General features: G+C 43.7%; 1 protein-coding gene across 7 annotated transcripts; it reads left to right on the top strand.

Annotated features, from left to right (window-relative positions):
* Nucleotides 1–213: 213 nt before the first annotated feature.
* On the top strand, nucleotides 214–10,503 carry RPS24 (ribosomal protein S24). 7 transcript variants are annotated; one of them, XM_053586205.1, is made up of 5 exons: nucleotides 214–319; nucleotides 1,666–1,731; nucleotides 1,823–2,032; nucleotides 4,433–4,543; nucleotides 4,666–9,506. In XM_053586205.1, the coding sequence occupies exons 1-5, from the start codon at nucleotides 317–319 to the stop codon at nucleotides 4,747–4,749; spliced, it is 474 nt and encodes a 157-aa protein (XP_053442180.1). In that variant the 5' UTR covers nucleotides 214–316; the 3' UTR covers nucleotides 4,750–9,506. The 7 variants fall into 7 exon arrangements, with proteins under 7 accessions (XP_053442180.1, XP_053442183.1, XP_053442184.1 ...); XM_053586208.1 differs by lacking the exon at nucleotides 4,666–9,506 and adding an exon at nucleotides 10,413–10,503 and having other exon boundaries at nucleotides 223–319; XM_053586209.1 differs by having other exon boundaries at nucleotides 223–319; nucleotides 5,195–9,506.
* The last annotated feature ends 1,249 nt before the right edge of the window (nucleotides 10,504–11,752 follow it).

The raw sequence follows: 11,752 nt of genomic DNA, 5'->3' as shown, positions 1-11,752 counted from the left end.
GCACTCTACCCAGGGTAACAGCTTGAGATTGGAAAAAAAAAAGAAATTGAACACGCGCTCGCGTGAAACTAGTTCTGCCCCCGCCTCGGAGCTATTCTGCCTTTTGATTGACCAACCTAAAATCCCATGGGTGTGGCCAAAGACCAGCGAGGCGGGACCATAGGCATTTTCAATCAGGCATTAGCGTGGCCAGCCTATCAGTCAGGGCCACGCCCCCACGTCGGCGCGTCAGGGGTCCTTCCGTGCGCGTTGATATGATTGGCCGGCGAAAAAGTGGTTCTCTTCCTCCCTGGCTGCCCGAGGATCACCCGCCATCATGGTGAGTCTGTGTGTGTCCATGTTGTCATCAGCCGTATATCTAAGCCATCCTTTGTCCCCTTGTCCTGCCGGCTGAGCTACAGCCGCCTGGAGCCCAGTTGCTCCTCTCTGGACGTGTTTGGCAGAGGCTAGTTGCCAAGGGCGTCGGGGCCGCTGGCAGGGAATCAGGGCTGACGGACTGGGTTGCTGACAGGAGCATGCTGAGTTTCGGTCTTCAGGTCATGGAGAGTGGGAGAGCGGCTGCTGAGCTTGTCGACCTCGTGTGGCACAGTAGATGGGGCTGGAGGTAGTCCCTAGTAGGCACGTTTCGCCTTCTGTCCTAAAATGGTTAGGCAAGTTGTGAATGAAGGTGCCGGCAGCACCTGAGCCAGTTGCGGCGACTGAAACTATTCCCAAGTATAAGCTAAAAAACTTGTTCTCGTAATGTGTTTTCTCGCCCCGTATTGTGAAAATTGAGGCTCTGGTTGGAATACTACCAAAAGTCGGTCTACTCATAAGTCGGGACTTGTTAGCTCTCTCAGTTAAGAGTCCAGCGCCCGTCTTTTAACTCCACCTGCAAGCAGTTTTTCCCCTGATTCTTTATTTCCGAGAATTTGGAACCACTGAAGTGAATTTAATTTGGTATGGTTTCTCAAACTGTAGTGAAAAGTCTAGTAAACTAGTTAGTTATTGCTATAAAAGTCTCTTCTTGATAAAGTTAGCCTTTTTTTGTCAGCATAAGATTGCTGAATGCCCATATTGCTTGCCAGTTAATAGAAGAATGCTCTTGAGTCATTTGGAGGGGAATACTATATTTTGTGAGCTTTAAGGAGCTATTACAGAAGGGTAGATTACACGGAGGAAGTGAGTGCCATGTTTGTTTCAAGGTTTTGCAGGATGTTACATACAAAGTTGTGTGAGAGTGACTATGATGTGAGCTGCAGTAGTTTTTATTTCAGAGAAGAGCTGAGGGTGATTTTTGCCCCTAAGAGAGCGGTTGGCAAAGTCTGGAGACATTTTTGATTGTCATGACTGTGTGATTGGCAGAGAGATGCTGCTGGCACCTAGTGGTTAGAGGCCAGGGATTCTTACAGATAATGTAAAAAGGTTCGGATAGTTCCCCCAGCAAAGAATTATCTAGACCAAAATATCAGTAGTGATACCTGGTAGAGGCATCGTGTTCCAGAATGATAGCTATTAACTTAAGTGAGGTAAGATTTACATATTCACACAAAACTGTTGAGTGTATTTTCTTGGAATTTTGTTAGGTGTGTCCTGTGAGTTTGGCATAACTCTAGGTCTTGGAAAATCACAGCAATGTTAAGAAAAGGTTGAGTAGTTTTATTAACTAGAATGTTATATTTTCAGAATGACACAGTAACTATCCGGACCAGGAAGTTCATGACTAACCGACTACTTCAGAGGAAACAAATGGTGAGGAAAGACACATCAATATTTGGTTAATTGTTCATTTCTAAAAATTTATTTTATTATACTAAATGCTAAATTTGATATCTCATTTTAGGTCATTGATGTCCTTCACCCTGGGAAGGCAACAGTACCAAAGACAGAAATTAGAGAAAAACTAGCCAAAATGTACAAGACCACACCTGATGTCATCTTCGTATTTGGATTCAGAACTCACTTTGGTGGTGGGAAGACAACGGGCTTTGGCATGATTTACGATTCTTTGGATTATGCAAAGAAAAATGAACCCAAACATAGACTTGCAAGGGTAGGTGTCTTTCCATTTGTTCAACAGCTTCTGAAGATTTTTCATTAGTGTTGTGTTGTGGGTGATGGGATGAGCAAGACCAAGCAGTTTGGGAGGGATAACATACAGACATTTAAAGAACCCTGAAAGGGTTAAGATAAGAGGTTATTTGACAAAATGCACAGGTGTGGGGGTTCAGAATTGGAGTCTGGCATTTGAGGTGGATTCAATAGCAGATAAAATAGTGCTCATAGAGATATGCTTAGGGGGTCTTGTTATCCAGAGGCTAAGTGTGGGGATGACTTTGGAAAGTTAGCCGGGCACCCACATTTAGTGAGCTCCTTTAATAGCAAAAGTCTGAGTTTGGACTTAATCCCATAAGTAGCCAGGAACCACAAAAGGTGTTTGATCATATGCTGAGTGCCAAGCACTACAGAGTGAACAGAGCAAGCTCCCTAGCTTATATTCTAGTCAACAAGAAAACATCATTACTTTGAATGCTATTTCATCTGTTCTTTTTAATCCATTTACTCCTTGTGTAAATCTTGCCATATAATATTGGTGAGGTACACCTGCGGTGCATCTTACAAGGGTATATGTGAAACTTAGTAAATGTAGAATGTAAATATCTTAACACAGTAACTAAGAAAATTCCAGGAAGGCTATGTTAACCAGTGTGATGAAAATGTGTCAGACGGTCTATAAAACCAGTGTATAGTGCCCCATGATCGCATTAATGTACACAGCTATGATTTAATAAAAAAAATATTGGTGAGGGAAAATGCTGGTGATACAATAGATCAGGCATCCTCAAACTTTTTAAACAGGGGGCCAATTCACTGTCCCTCAGACCTTTGGAGGGCCGGACTATAGTTTAAAAAAAAAACAACGAACAAATTCCTGTGCACACTGCACATACCTTATTTTGAAGTAAAAAAACACAATGGGAACAAATACAATCACACCACCTCATGTGGCCCGCAGGCCGCAGTTTGAGACCCCTGCAATAGATAAATGCCATATTTTCAGGAGATCTTTGAGATAGTGACATTGAAGCTGAGATTTGGAAACAGTTTCTGTTCGTTTAGGCAGAAGGAACAGCAAGTGCAAAGGTGGGCGGAGTGTAGATGCATAAATTGGAATCTCCATGGTAGAGAAGATCAGGCTCTTGGTAAAGGATTCTCTTCAGGGAGTGTTAGGGAGGTGAAATGGGAGGAGAGACCTTGAAGGGAGGTGAAATGGGAGGAGATCTTGAAGGGAAGCCACTTGGGAGATGTGTTGTGGAAGAGGAAGAAACAATGCTATGGGTCCAAGGCTGGACAGTAACAGACAGTCTTCTAAATTTCCCATTCAAAGAGTGTTGAGTGTTAAGTGGACCATTTGTTTTCTGTGAAGCTATTCTGTACTTCTTGTGATTTGTTGTCTTATGTATGTATGTTTTGGAGATACCTGCGTTCTGTCACCCTGACTATAGTGCAGTGCTGTCATCGTAGCTCACTGCAACCTCACCGGAACTCAAGCTACCCTCATACCTCAGGCTTCCAAGTAGCTAAGACTACAGGTATACACTTCGTGCCTGGTTAATTTTTTTATTTTTTTTTTGTAGAGATGAGGTCTTAACTCTTGGGGCTGGTTCGAATGCAAGCAGTCCTCCCTCTTGGGCCTCCCAGAGTGTTAAGATTACAGACGTGAGCCACCATGTTTGTTTGTTGAGCTGCATAAACAAGTTTTTTTTTTTTTTTTTGAGCTAGTCTCACTTCGACACCCTTGGTAGAGTGTGGTGGTGTCATAGCTCACAGGAATCTCAGACTCTCAGATCCAAGCGATTCTCTTGCCTCAGCCTCCGTGGGACTACAGGTGTCTACCACAATGGTCGGTTACTTTTGGAGACGGGGTCTTGCTCTTGCTCAGGCTGGTCTCGAACTCCTGTCCTCAAGCTGTTCACCTGCCTCAGTCTCCCAGAGTGCTGGGATTACAGGTGTGAGCCACTGCGCTGGCCAGCATAAACAAGTATTACTTAAAAGTTTTTGGTTTGGAAAGCTGTGTTTCTTTCTTTTTTTTTTATGAGACAGAGCCTCAAGCTGTTGCCCCAGGTAGAGTGCTATGGCATCACAGCTCACAGCAACCTCCAATTCCTGGGCTCAAGTGAGTCTCCTGTCTCCGCCTCCCAAGTAGCTGGGACTACAGGCACCCGCCAAAACGCCCTATTTTTTGGTTGCAGCCATCGTTGTTGTTTGGCAGGCCCAGGCTGGATTCAAACCCGCCAGCTCAGGTATATGTGGCTGGCGCCTTAGCCACTTGAGCCACAGGTGCCGAGCCAGGAAAGCTGTGTTTCTTAAGCTCTGTCTTAGCTCCCAGGCTGGTGGGTAAAGATGAGTTAATGCTTGCAAGTCATCTACATAACATGCCTTTCTCCTTCAGCATGGCCTGTACGAGAAGAAAAAGACATCAAGAAAGCAGCGAAAGGAACGCAAGAACAGAATGAAGAAAGTCAGGGGGACTGCAAAGGCTAATGTTGGTGCTGGCAAAAAGGTATAGTTCATCAAGGAAAATACAGAAATGCCATTAATTGTAGGTCTTTAGTTTCTAGAAAAGGAGTTTTTCTTAATAACCTTTTTTAATGTTTCTTCTTTCCCTCTTCTTTTGGATTCCAGAAGGTAACATACTTTGAGAAGCTACGTATGGTAGTGTCTTACCTCAGTAGAGTAGCTTGTCCCACCCCTCACAGAATAGCATAACGAGGGCCACATTGGTTCATGATTGCATTGAGTATTTTTCAAGCCCCATCACCAAAAGTTTTCATTTTATTACTAATTGGCAAACACTGTTAAAGGGGAGCAGATCTTGCTCCCTGGGATTTAACTTACTTACTTAACATGGTACTGGACACTGGTTTAAGAAGCAGTTGGATCAACGTGGCTCACGTGTTTTCCTGGCACACTGGAGAGACAGCAAAGGATCTCAGATTGCTTTCCTCTCCAGTTGGCCATGACCTAAGTGATTTTAATGATAAGCAGTTTCCCAGCTTTGCCAGCTACAAATAGTTGAAATAGTTGTGCATTGTAAATAATTTGAATAGAATTAAGGTGTTGGGTTGTTAAATTACAAATAATCAAGTGTTCTGTGAAATTTTTTTTTTTTTTTTGCTTTTCCCTTCTACTTCTTGGATTTCTTGTTCATCAGAAATGAAGTGTCTAGCAGGTACTGAGATTATGAGCACGGTGTGGGGATGCATCACCTTCACTGAGTTTGCTTTGATGCTTTGCATGTTGGCTTTTGGACAACAGTTTATAGTGTGGTCTATTACAATGCCAGTGATATCTAAGATAGTGTATAATGAACAAAGGAGGAAAACTCTTTAATCATGTTTAATTTGTAACTCAAAAATGCATGTTAACACGATGAAGTGACTTATTGGAGGAAGGTGGATGCACTACCCAATGGACATCTTTTAACTTCCACTTGAGAAATGCTGTGTCCCAGAGAATCACAGTAAGGAAATGGCTTTACTTAACCCTGGGCTTGGGAAAGGTTCTCATCCAGGGCACCGTCTTTCCCTCTGGAGCCAGGAAACCAGATGATTCTCTGGCAGCTGTGGTAACTGGTGCATAAAACCTGGCAACACCTCTGTCTTGGTATCTGCTCAAAGCTGCCTTTGACCATTTTCATTGTTCCTTATTAACTAAACTCTAAAATTCAGCCTAGTGCCTTTTTTTGGAGACAGTCTCACTCTTTTGCCCTTAGGTGAGAGCCTCCTAGCCTCAAACTCCTGGGTTCAAGTGATCCTCCTGCTTCAGCCTTCCAGCTTACAGCAACCTCAAACTCCTGGGTTCAAGTGATCCTCCTGCCTCAGCCTTCTGATTAGCTGCGACTACAGGCACCTGGCAATGCTCAGATAATTTTTCTATTTTTAGTAGAGATGGGGTCTCATCTTGCTCAGACTGGCCTTGAATTCCTGAGCTGAAGGGATCCTGACTCTGCCTTCCAAAGTGCTAGGATCACAGCCATCTTTTTTTAAAATAGAAAAAGTTTTTTTTTTTTTTGAGACTTAGTCTCAGTGTTTTGCCCTCGGGTAGACTGCTGTCGAGTCATAGCTCATAGCAACTTCAAACTCTTGGGTTTAAGCAATTTTCTTGCCTTAGCCTCCCAAGTAGCTGGGACTACAGATGCCTGCCACAATGCCTAGCTTATTGTAATTTCATTTCATTCATTTTAATTTGTATTTTTTACTTATTTTTATTATTTTATTTGTTTTTATTTAATTTTTTTGAGACAGTGTCTCAAGCTGTCACCCTGGGTAGAGTGCTGAGGTGTCAATAGCTCACAGCAACCTCCAACTTTTGCGATTCTCTTGCCTCAGTTTTTCTATTTTTAGTAGAAATGAGGGGGTCTCAACTTTTGCTCATGTTGGTCTTGAACCTGTGAGTTCAAGCAGTCCACCTGCCTCGGCCTCCCAGAGTGCTAGGATTTCAGGCGTTACCTACTGTGCCTGGCCTAAAATAGAAAAACTTTTGAGGTAATTTTATATTCACATCAAAGTCTTTGGTAGATACACTTTTTCCATAAGTATTTGGTCAGAATGACCCCCTACCCCATTTTGAACATATTTTGCACATTTGCACAGCCCATGTTTGTAATGGGTAGAGGGCTAAGAGTGGGATGAGGGTAGTGGAGTTTTGAAACAGTATGGCTGCTGCTTCTGTGGTTTTCCTTTTGCAATCACTCCCTGCCAAGCAAGGCAATAAACTTAGTATTGGCCACCCAGGACTAATTCCCAGTGCCATGGAGTTTGTGGTAATGAATGAGCTGCGTGCAGAGCACTCACTACTGAGAACTTCCTGTTTCTGAACGTGTAGCTGTTGAGAGAAATAGCACAGTCAGAGTTTGTCTCCTAACCTAGGTGTGAAGGACGTCTAACCATGATTCTTTTCTTCATTCAGCTTTTGAGTCTCAAGAGTTAATGTGCTCAGCCTTTGAGTCCCACTTATACAGAGGGGCTACCAGTGGGGACTTGGGCCATCAAGGTTCCTGCATCAAGTTGAGCTGGTGCATCTACTAGCACTACTCTGAAAAGCCAGTGGAAAATGAATGCATGAATGAGCACATAATGTTATTTGGCTCCAAAAAAAAATTGCCAGGCATAGCTATGTATTTTTATTTTTTTTAAACATTCTTTTTTTTTTTGTGGTTTTTGGCCAGGGCTGGGTTTGAACCCGCCACCTCCGGCATATGGGACCGGCGCCCTACTCCTTGAGCCACAGGCGCCGCCCGTATAGCTATGTATTTTTTAATCACTGTTTTGTTCAGATGTTAGAATCAGTATTTGTTATTATTGCCTTTTGGTTGCAGCGTTTTATTTAATGAATGAATGAATGAATTTTGAGATAGTCTCATTGTTGCTCCAGGCTAGAGTGTTATGACATCATAGCTCACAGCAACCTCAAACTCCTGGGCTCTAGTGATCCTCTTGCATCAGCCACCTGAGTAACTGGGATTACAGGTGTGTGTCACCACGCCTGGCTAATTTTTTTCCTATTTTTAGTGGAGATGGGAGTCTCTGCTTTTGCTCAGGGTGGTCTCAATCTGCTGAGCTCAAAGGATCCACCCGCCTCAGCCTCCCAGAGTCCTAGGATTACAGGCCTGAGCCACAGCAAACAGGCATAAGCAGTCTCATATTTGAAGAACAGTTGTATTTTTACTTAATCTAACTTATGCCTCTTCTAAAATACTAATTTGTGTTACTTTTTGGCTGTGAATGGTGTCTTTTTATTATTATTTTTTTTTTTGAGACAGTCTCAAGCTATCGCCCTGGGTAGAGGGCCCTGGCATCATGGCTCACAGCAACCTCAAACTCTTGGGCTTAAGTGATTGTCATGCCTCAGCCTCTCAAGTAGCTGGGACTACAGGCGCCTACCACAACGCCCAGCTATTTTTTGGTTGCAGTTGTGATTGTTGCTTAGCAGGCCTGGGCTGGGTTTGAACCTGTCACCCTAGGTGTATGTGGCTGGTGCCCTGCTGACTGAGCTGTGGGCACTGCCACAATGTGTTTTTTTTTTTTTTTGTAGAGACAGAGTCTCACTTTATGGCCCTCGGTAGAGTGCTGTGGCCTTACACAGCTCACAGCAACCTCCAACTCCTGGGCTTAAGCGATTCTCTTGCCTCAGCCTCCCGAGTAGCTGGGACTACAGGTGCCGACCACAACGCCTGGCTGTCTTTTGGTTGCAGTTTGGCTGGGGCCGGGTTTGAACCCGCCACCCTCGGTATATGGGGCCGGCGCCTTACTGACTGAGCCATAGGCGCCGCCCTGTTTTTTTATTTTTTTTAAGACAAGGCCTCAAGCTGTCACCCTGGATAGAGTGCCATAGCATCACAGCTCACAGAAACCTTCAACTCCTGGGCTTAAGTGATTCTCTTGCCTCAGCCTCCCAGGTAGCTGGGACTATAGGTGCCCGCCACAAGGCCTGGCTATTTTTTGGTTGTAGTTGTCGTTGTTTGGCAGGCCCAGGCTGGATTCGAACCTGCCAACTCTGGTGTATGTGGCTGGCGCCTTAGCTGCTTGAGCTACAGGCACCAAGCCAACAATGTTTTATTTTTTTTTTACCAAGCCAACAATGTTTTATTTTTATTTATTTATTTATTTATTTATTTATTGAGACAAAGTCTACTCTTTGGGTAGAGTGCTGTAGCATCACAGCTCACAGCAACCTCTAACTCTTGGTATTAAGCGATTCTCTTGGTGCAGCTGCCTGAGTAGCTGGGACTACAGGTGCCCACCACAATGCCTGGCTATATTTTTGTTGCAGTTGTCATTGTTGTTTAGCAGGACCATGTTGGGTTTGAACCTGCCTGCCTTGGTGTACGTGGCTGGCACCCTACCCACTGAACTACAGGTGCCACCGTGAATGGTGACTTCCACACTGAAAAAAAAATTGTTTTTCTTGGGGCTATGGCGTTTTTATTAGGTCGAGGTAGGTCAAGAGATGTAAGTTGTATATGCTGCTTCATGGGCCCCTGGGCTCAAAACTAGCATAAGAAGCATATAACTCCTGGGTGGCGCCTGTGGCTCAGTGAGTAGGGCGCCGGCCCCATATACTGAGGGTGGTGGGTTCAAACCCAGCTCCGGCTGAACTGCAACCAAAAAATAGGTGGGTGTTGTGGCGGGCGCCTGTAGTCCCAGCTGCTTGGGAGGCTGAGGCAGGAGAATCACGAAAGCCCAAGAGCTGGAGGTTGCTGTGAGTCCTGTGACATCATGGCACTCCACCAAGGGTGGTAAAGTGACACTCTGTCTCTACAAAAAAAAAAAAAAAAAGTCCACTTGGATTGTGAGGAGAGCCCTTGGAAAAAATACCTACTTGGCTAGGCGCAGTGGCTCACTCCTATAATCCCAATACTCTGGGAGGCTGAGGGGGAAGAATTGCTTGAGGCCAGGAGTTCAAGACCAGCCTGGACAATATGGTGAGATCCTTTCATCACTACAAAAAGTTAAAAAAAAGAAGCATATAACTCCCATAGATAGTTACAGTTAATGTGTTAAAAGACTTGGCTGATCATTTAGAGCTCTCACTGAGGTTAAATTAGACTTAAATCTGTGATGATTCTGGAGTCTTAACAGTGGTGTCAGTGTGCCCAACACGATGTTGGGCAGAGCAAAAGGACTGTACTTCATCAACTCATAGGCAGTGGCATCTGGATATCCTGGACTGATAAACACATCGATACAAGGATCTTTTCATTGCGAAGTCTACCTGCTGCCTTGTTTGCATAAGAACCACAGTAATCAGGCAAAGTGTTCTCAGAGTTGGGAGAAGTAAAATCAGTGTGTCTTAAGGGGTGCTGTATATACAATTGCAAAGAACAAAATGGTCAACTTTAAGGTATCTGATTGCATGCACTTCAATGCACATTGTTTTGGAGTTTGAAAAGGGACTATTAATGAAATGTTTCTTTCCCTCTTCCCTCTCTTTCCCTTCCCTGCCACTAATTCAGTGAGCTGGAGATTGGATAACAGGTATAATTCAAGCTTTTGATTGAGATCACTAGACTCCTTAGTTTAAAGTAGATCATATGAAAAACATTTAGAAGTAGATTTATAAATGTCTGAGGAGTTTTAACCTGTAACTAACAGTGACATGGTTTTGTTTTTAAAATGTAGGAATATTTAACAAACCCATTTTTTTGGTTTGTTTCATTCCTAACTTGAATGTTTGTAAGATTTTTTTTTTCTTTGAACGTTTGTAAGTTTTCTTTCACAACATTGTTATGATTGTGCAAAATAACTTTGTATTTTAGGTTACTAATCTTTGTTCTGCATGAGTGTTATTAATTTTGGATTTTATGAAGATTAATTTTTAAAGAATTTTAAAGGCAGTTGCTGACTAACCTTCTTTCTTTTGATTGACAGGCGAAGGACTAAAGACTCTACAGTGATGTTATCTGCAGCCGTTGTATAGATGTTTTCACAAGGGGATTAATAAAGACTTTTCATGTGTCTGGTTGTTTGAAATTTATTTACAGTTTCCTGGGGGTATCAAAAGTTAGTCTGCTGTTACTTTTTTTTTTTTGAGACATTTTCACTGTGTTGCCCTCAATAGAGTGTTGTGTTGTCATAGCTCACAGCAACCTCCAACTCTTGGGCTCAAGCGATTTTCTTGCCTCAGCCTCCCACGTAGGTACGGCTATAGGAGCCTGCCACAATTTTTTGAGCTGAGCCCGCCCAGCTATTTTTAGAATGGGGTCTCACTCTTGCTCAGACTAGTCTGGAACCTGTGAGCTCAGGGCAATCCACCTGCCTTGGCCTCTCAAGAGTGCTAGGATTACAGACATGAGCCACCGTGCCTGGCCTAATTCCTTCCCAAGTTTACATGTTCCATTAAGCACTCAGGGAAAACATCTAATGGAGTGGTGTTTGCCCTTCCCTTTAATAGCCCAAAGATGTCAGGTGTGGAGTGTCAGCAATGTGGGCGCACATGGGGCTAGTCTGGTGTTCTTGTGTTAATATTTGCTGTCAGTATAGTCGAAGGGTCTCAACTTAGTACTTTAAAATTATTATTGTTACTTTAAAAATTATTTGCTGGCCTCGATAGAAATTAAAATTACTAGGTCACAACCTCTTCATTTAACCTGAAGTATATAGGATCTGTGGTTAATTATCTGTGCTGTGGGCTTGTACTTATGGAGCAAATGAGTGCTGGGTAAGTGGGGGATTTGAAAGAGCCTTACACTTTCTGGTAAATAAGTCACCTGGTTGTGTGTGATTTTTAGGAATGTGAGGGGTTATCTTGTGTGCTGCTTGCTGTTTGCCACATGCTGATCCTCATGCTGTTCTATTCAGGCTTCAGAGTTAAGGTTGTTGGTTGTATGAAGTTGGGAAATTTGAGGAGGGGATGTTTTAGAGTTACTGAGTTGGTACAGGTGACTTTTTGATTCACTTCTGCCCTCAATAGCTACAGTGTCATAGCTCACAGCAACCCAAAACCCTTGGATTCAAGCAATCCCCTTCCCTCAGCCTCCCACATAGTGGGGACTGAAGATGCCTACCACATTGCCCAGCCGTTTTTAGAGACTAGGTCTCACTCTTTTATTGAGACAGAGTCTTACTTTGTCACCCTTGGTAGAGTGCTGTGGCGTCACAGCTCACAGCAAACTCCAAATCCTTGGGCCTAAGTGATTCTCTTGCCTCAGCCTCCCGAGTAGCTGGGACCACAGGTGCCCGCCACAACGCCCGGCCATTCTTTTGCTGCA

The sequence above is a fragment of the Nycticebus coucang genome, chromosome 3, assembly GCF_027406575.1.
Source record: "Nycticebus coucang isolate mNycCou1 chromosome 3, mNycCou1.pri, whole genome shotgun sequence".
In the NCBI taxonomy this organism is placed as follows: Eukaryota; Metazoa; Chordata; class Mammalia; order Primates; family Lorisidae; genus Nycticebus; species Nycticebus coucang.
Note: the sequence above shows the minus strand (reverse complement) of the source record. Positions and strands in the feature narration are given on the sequence as shown.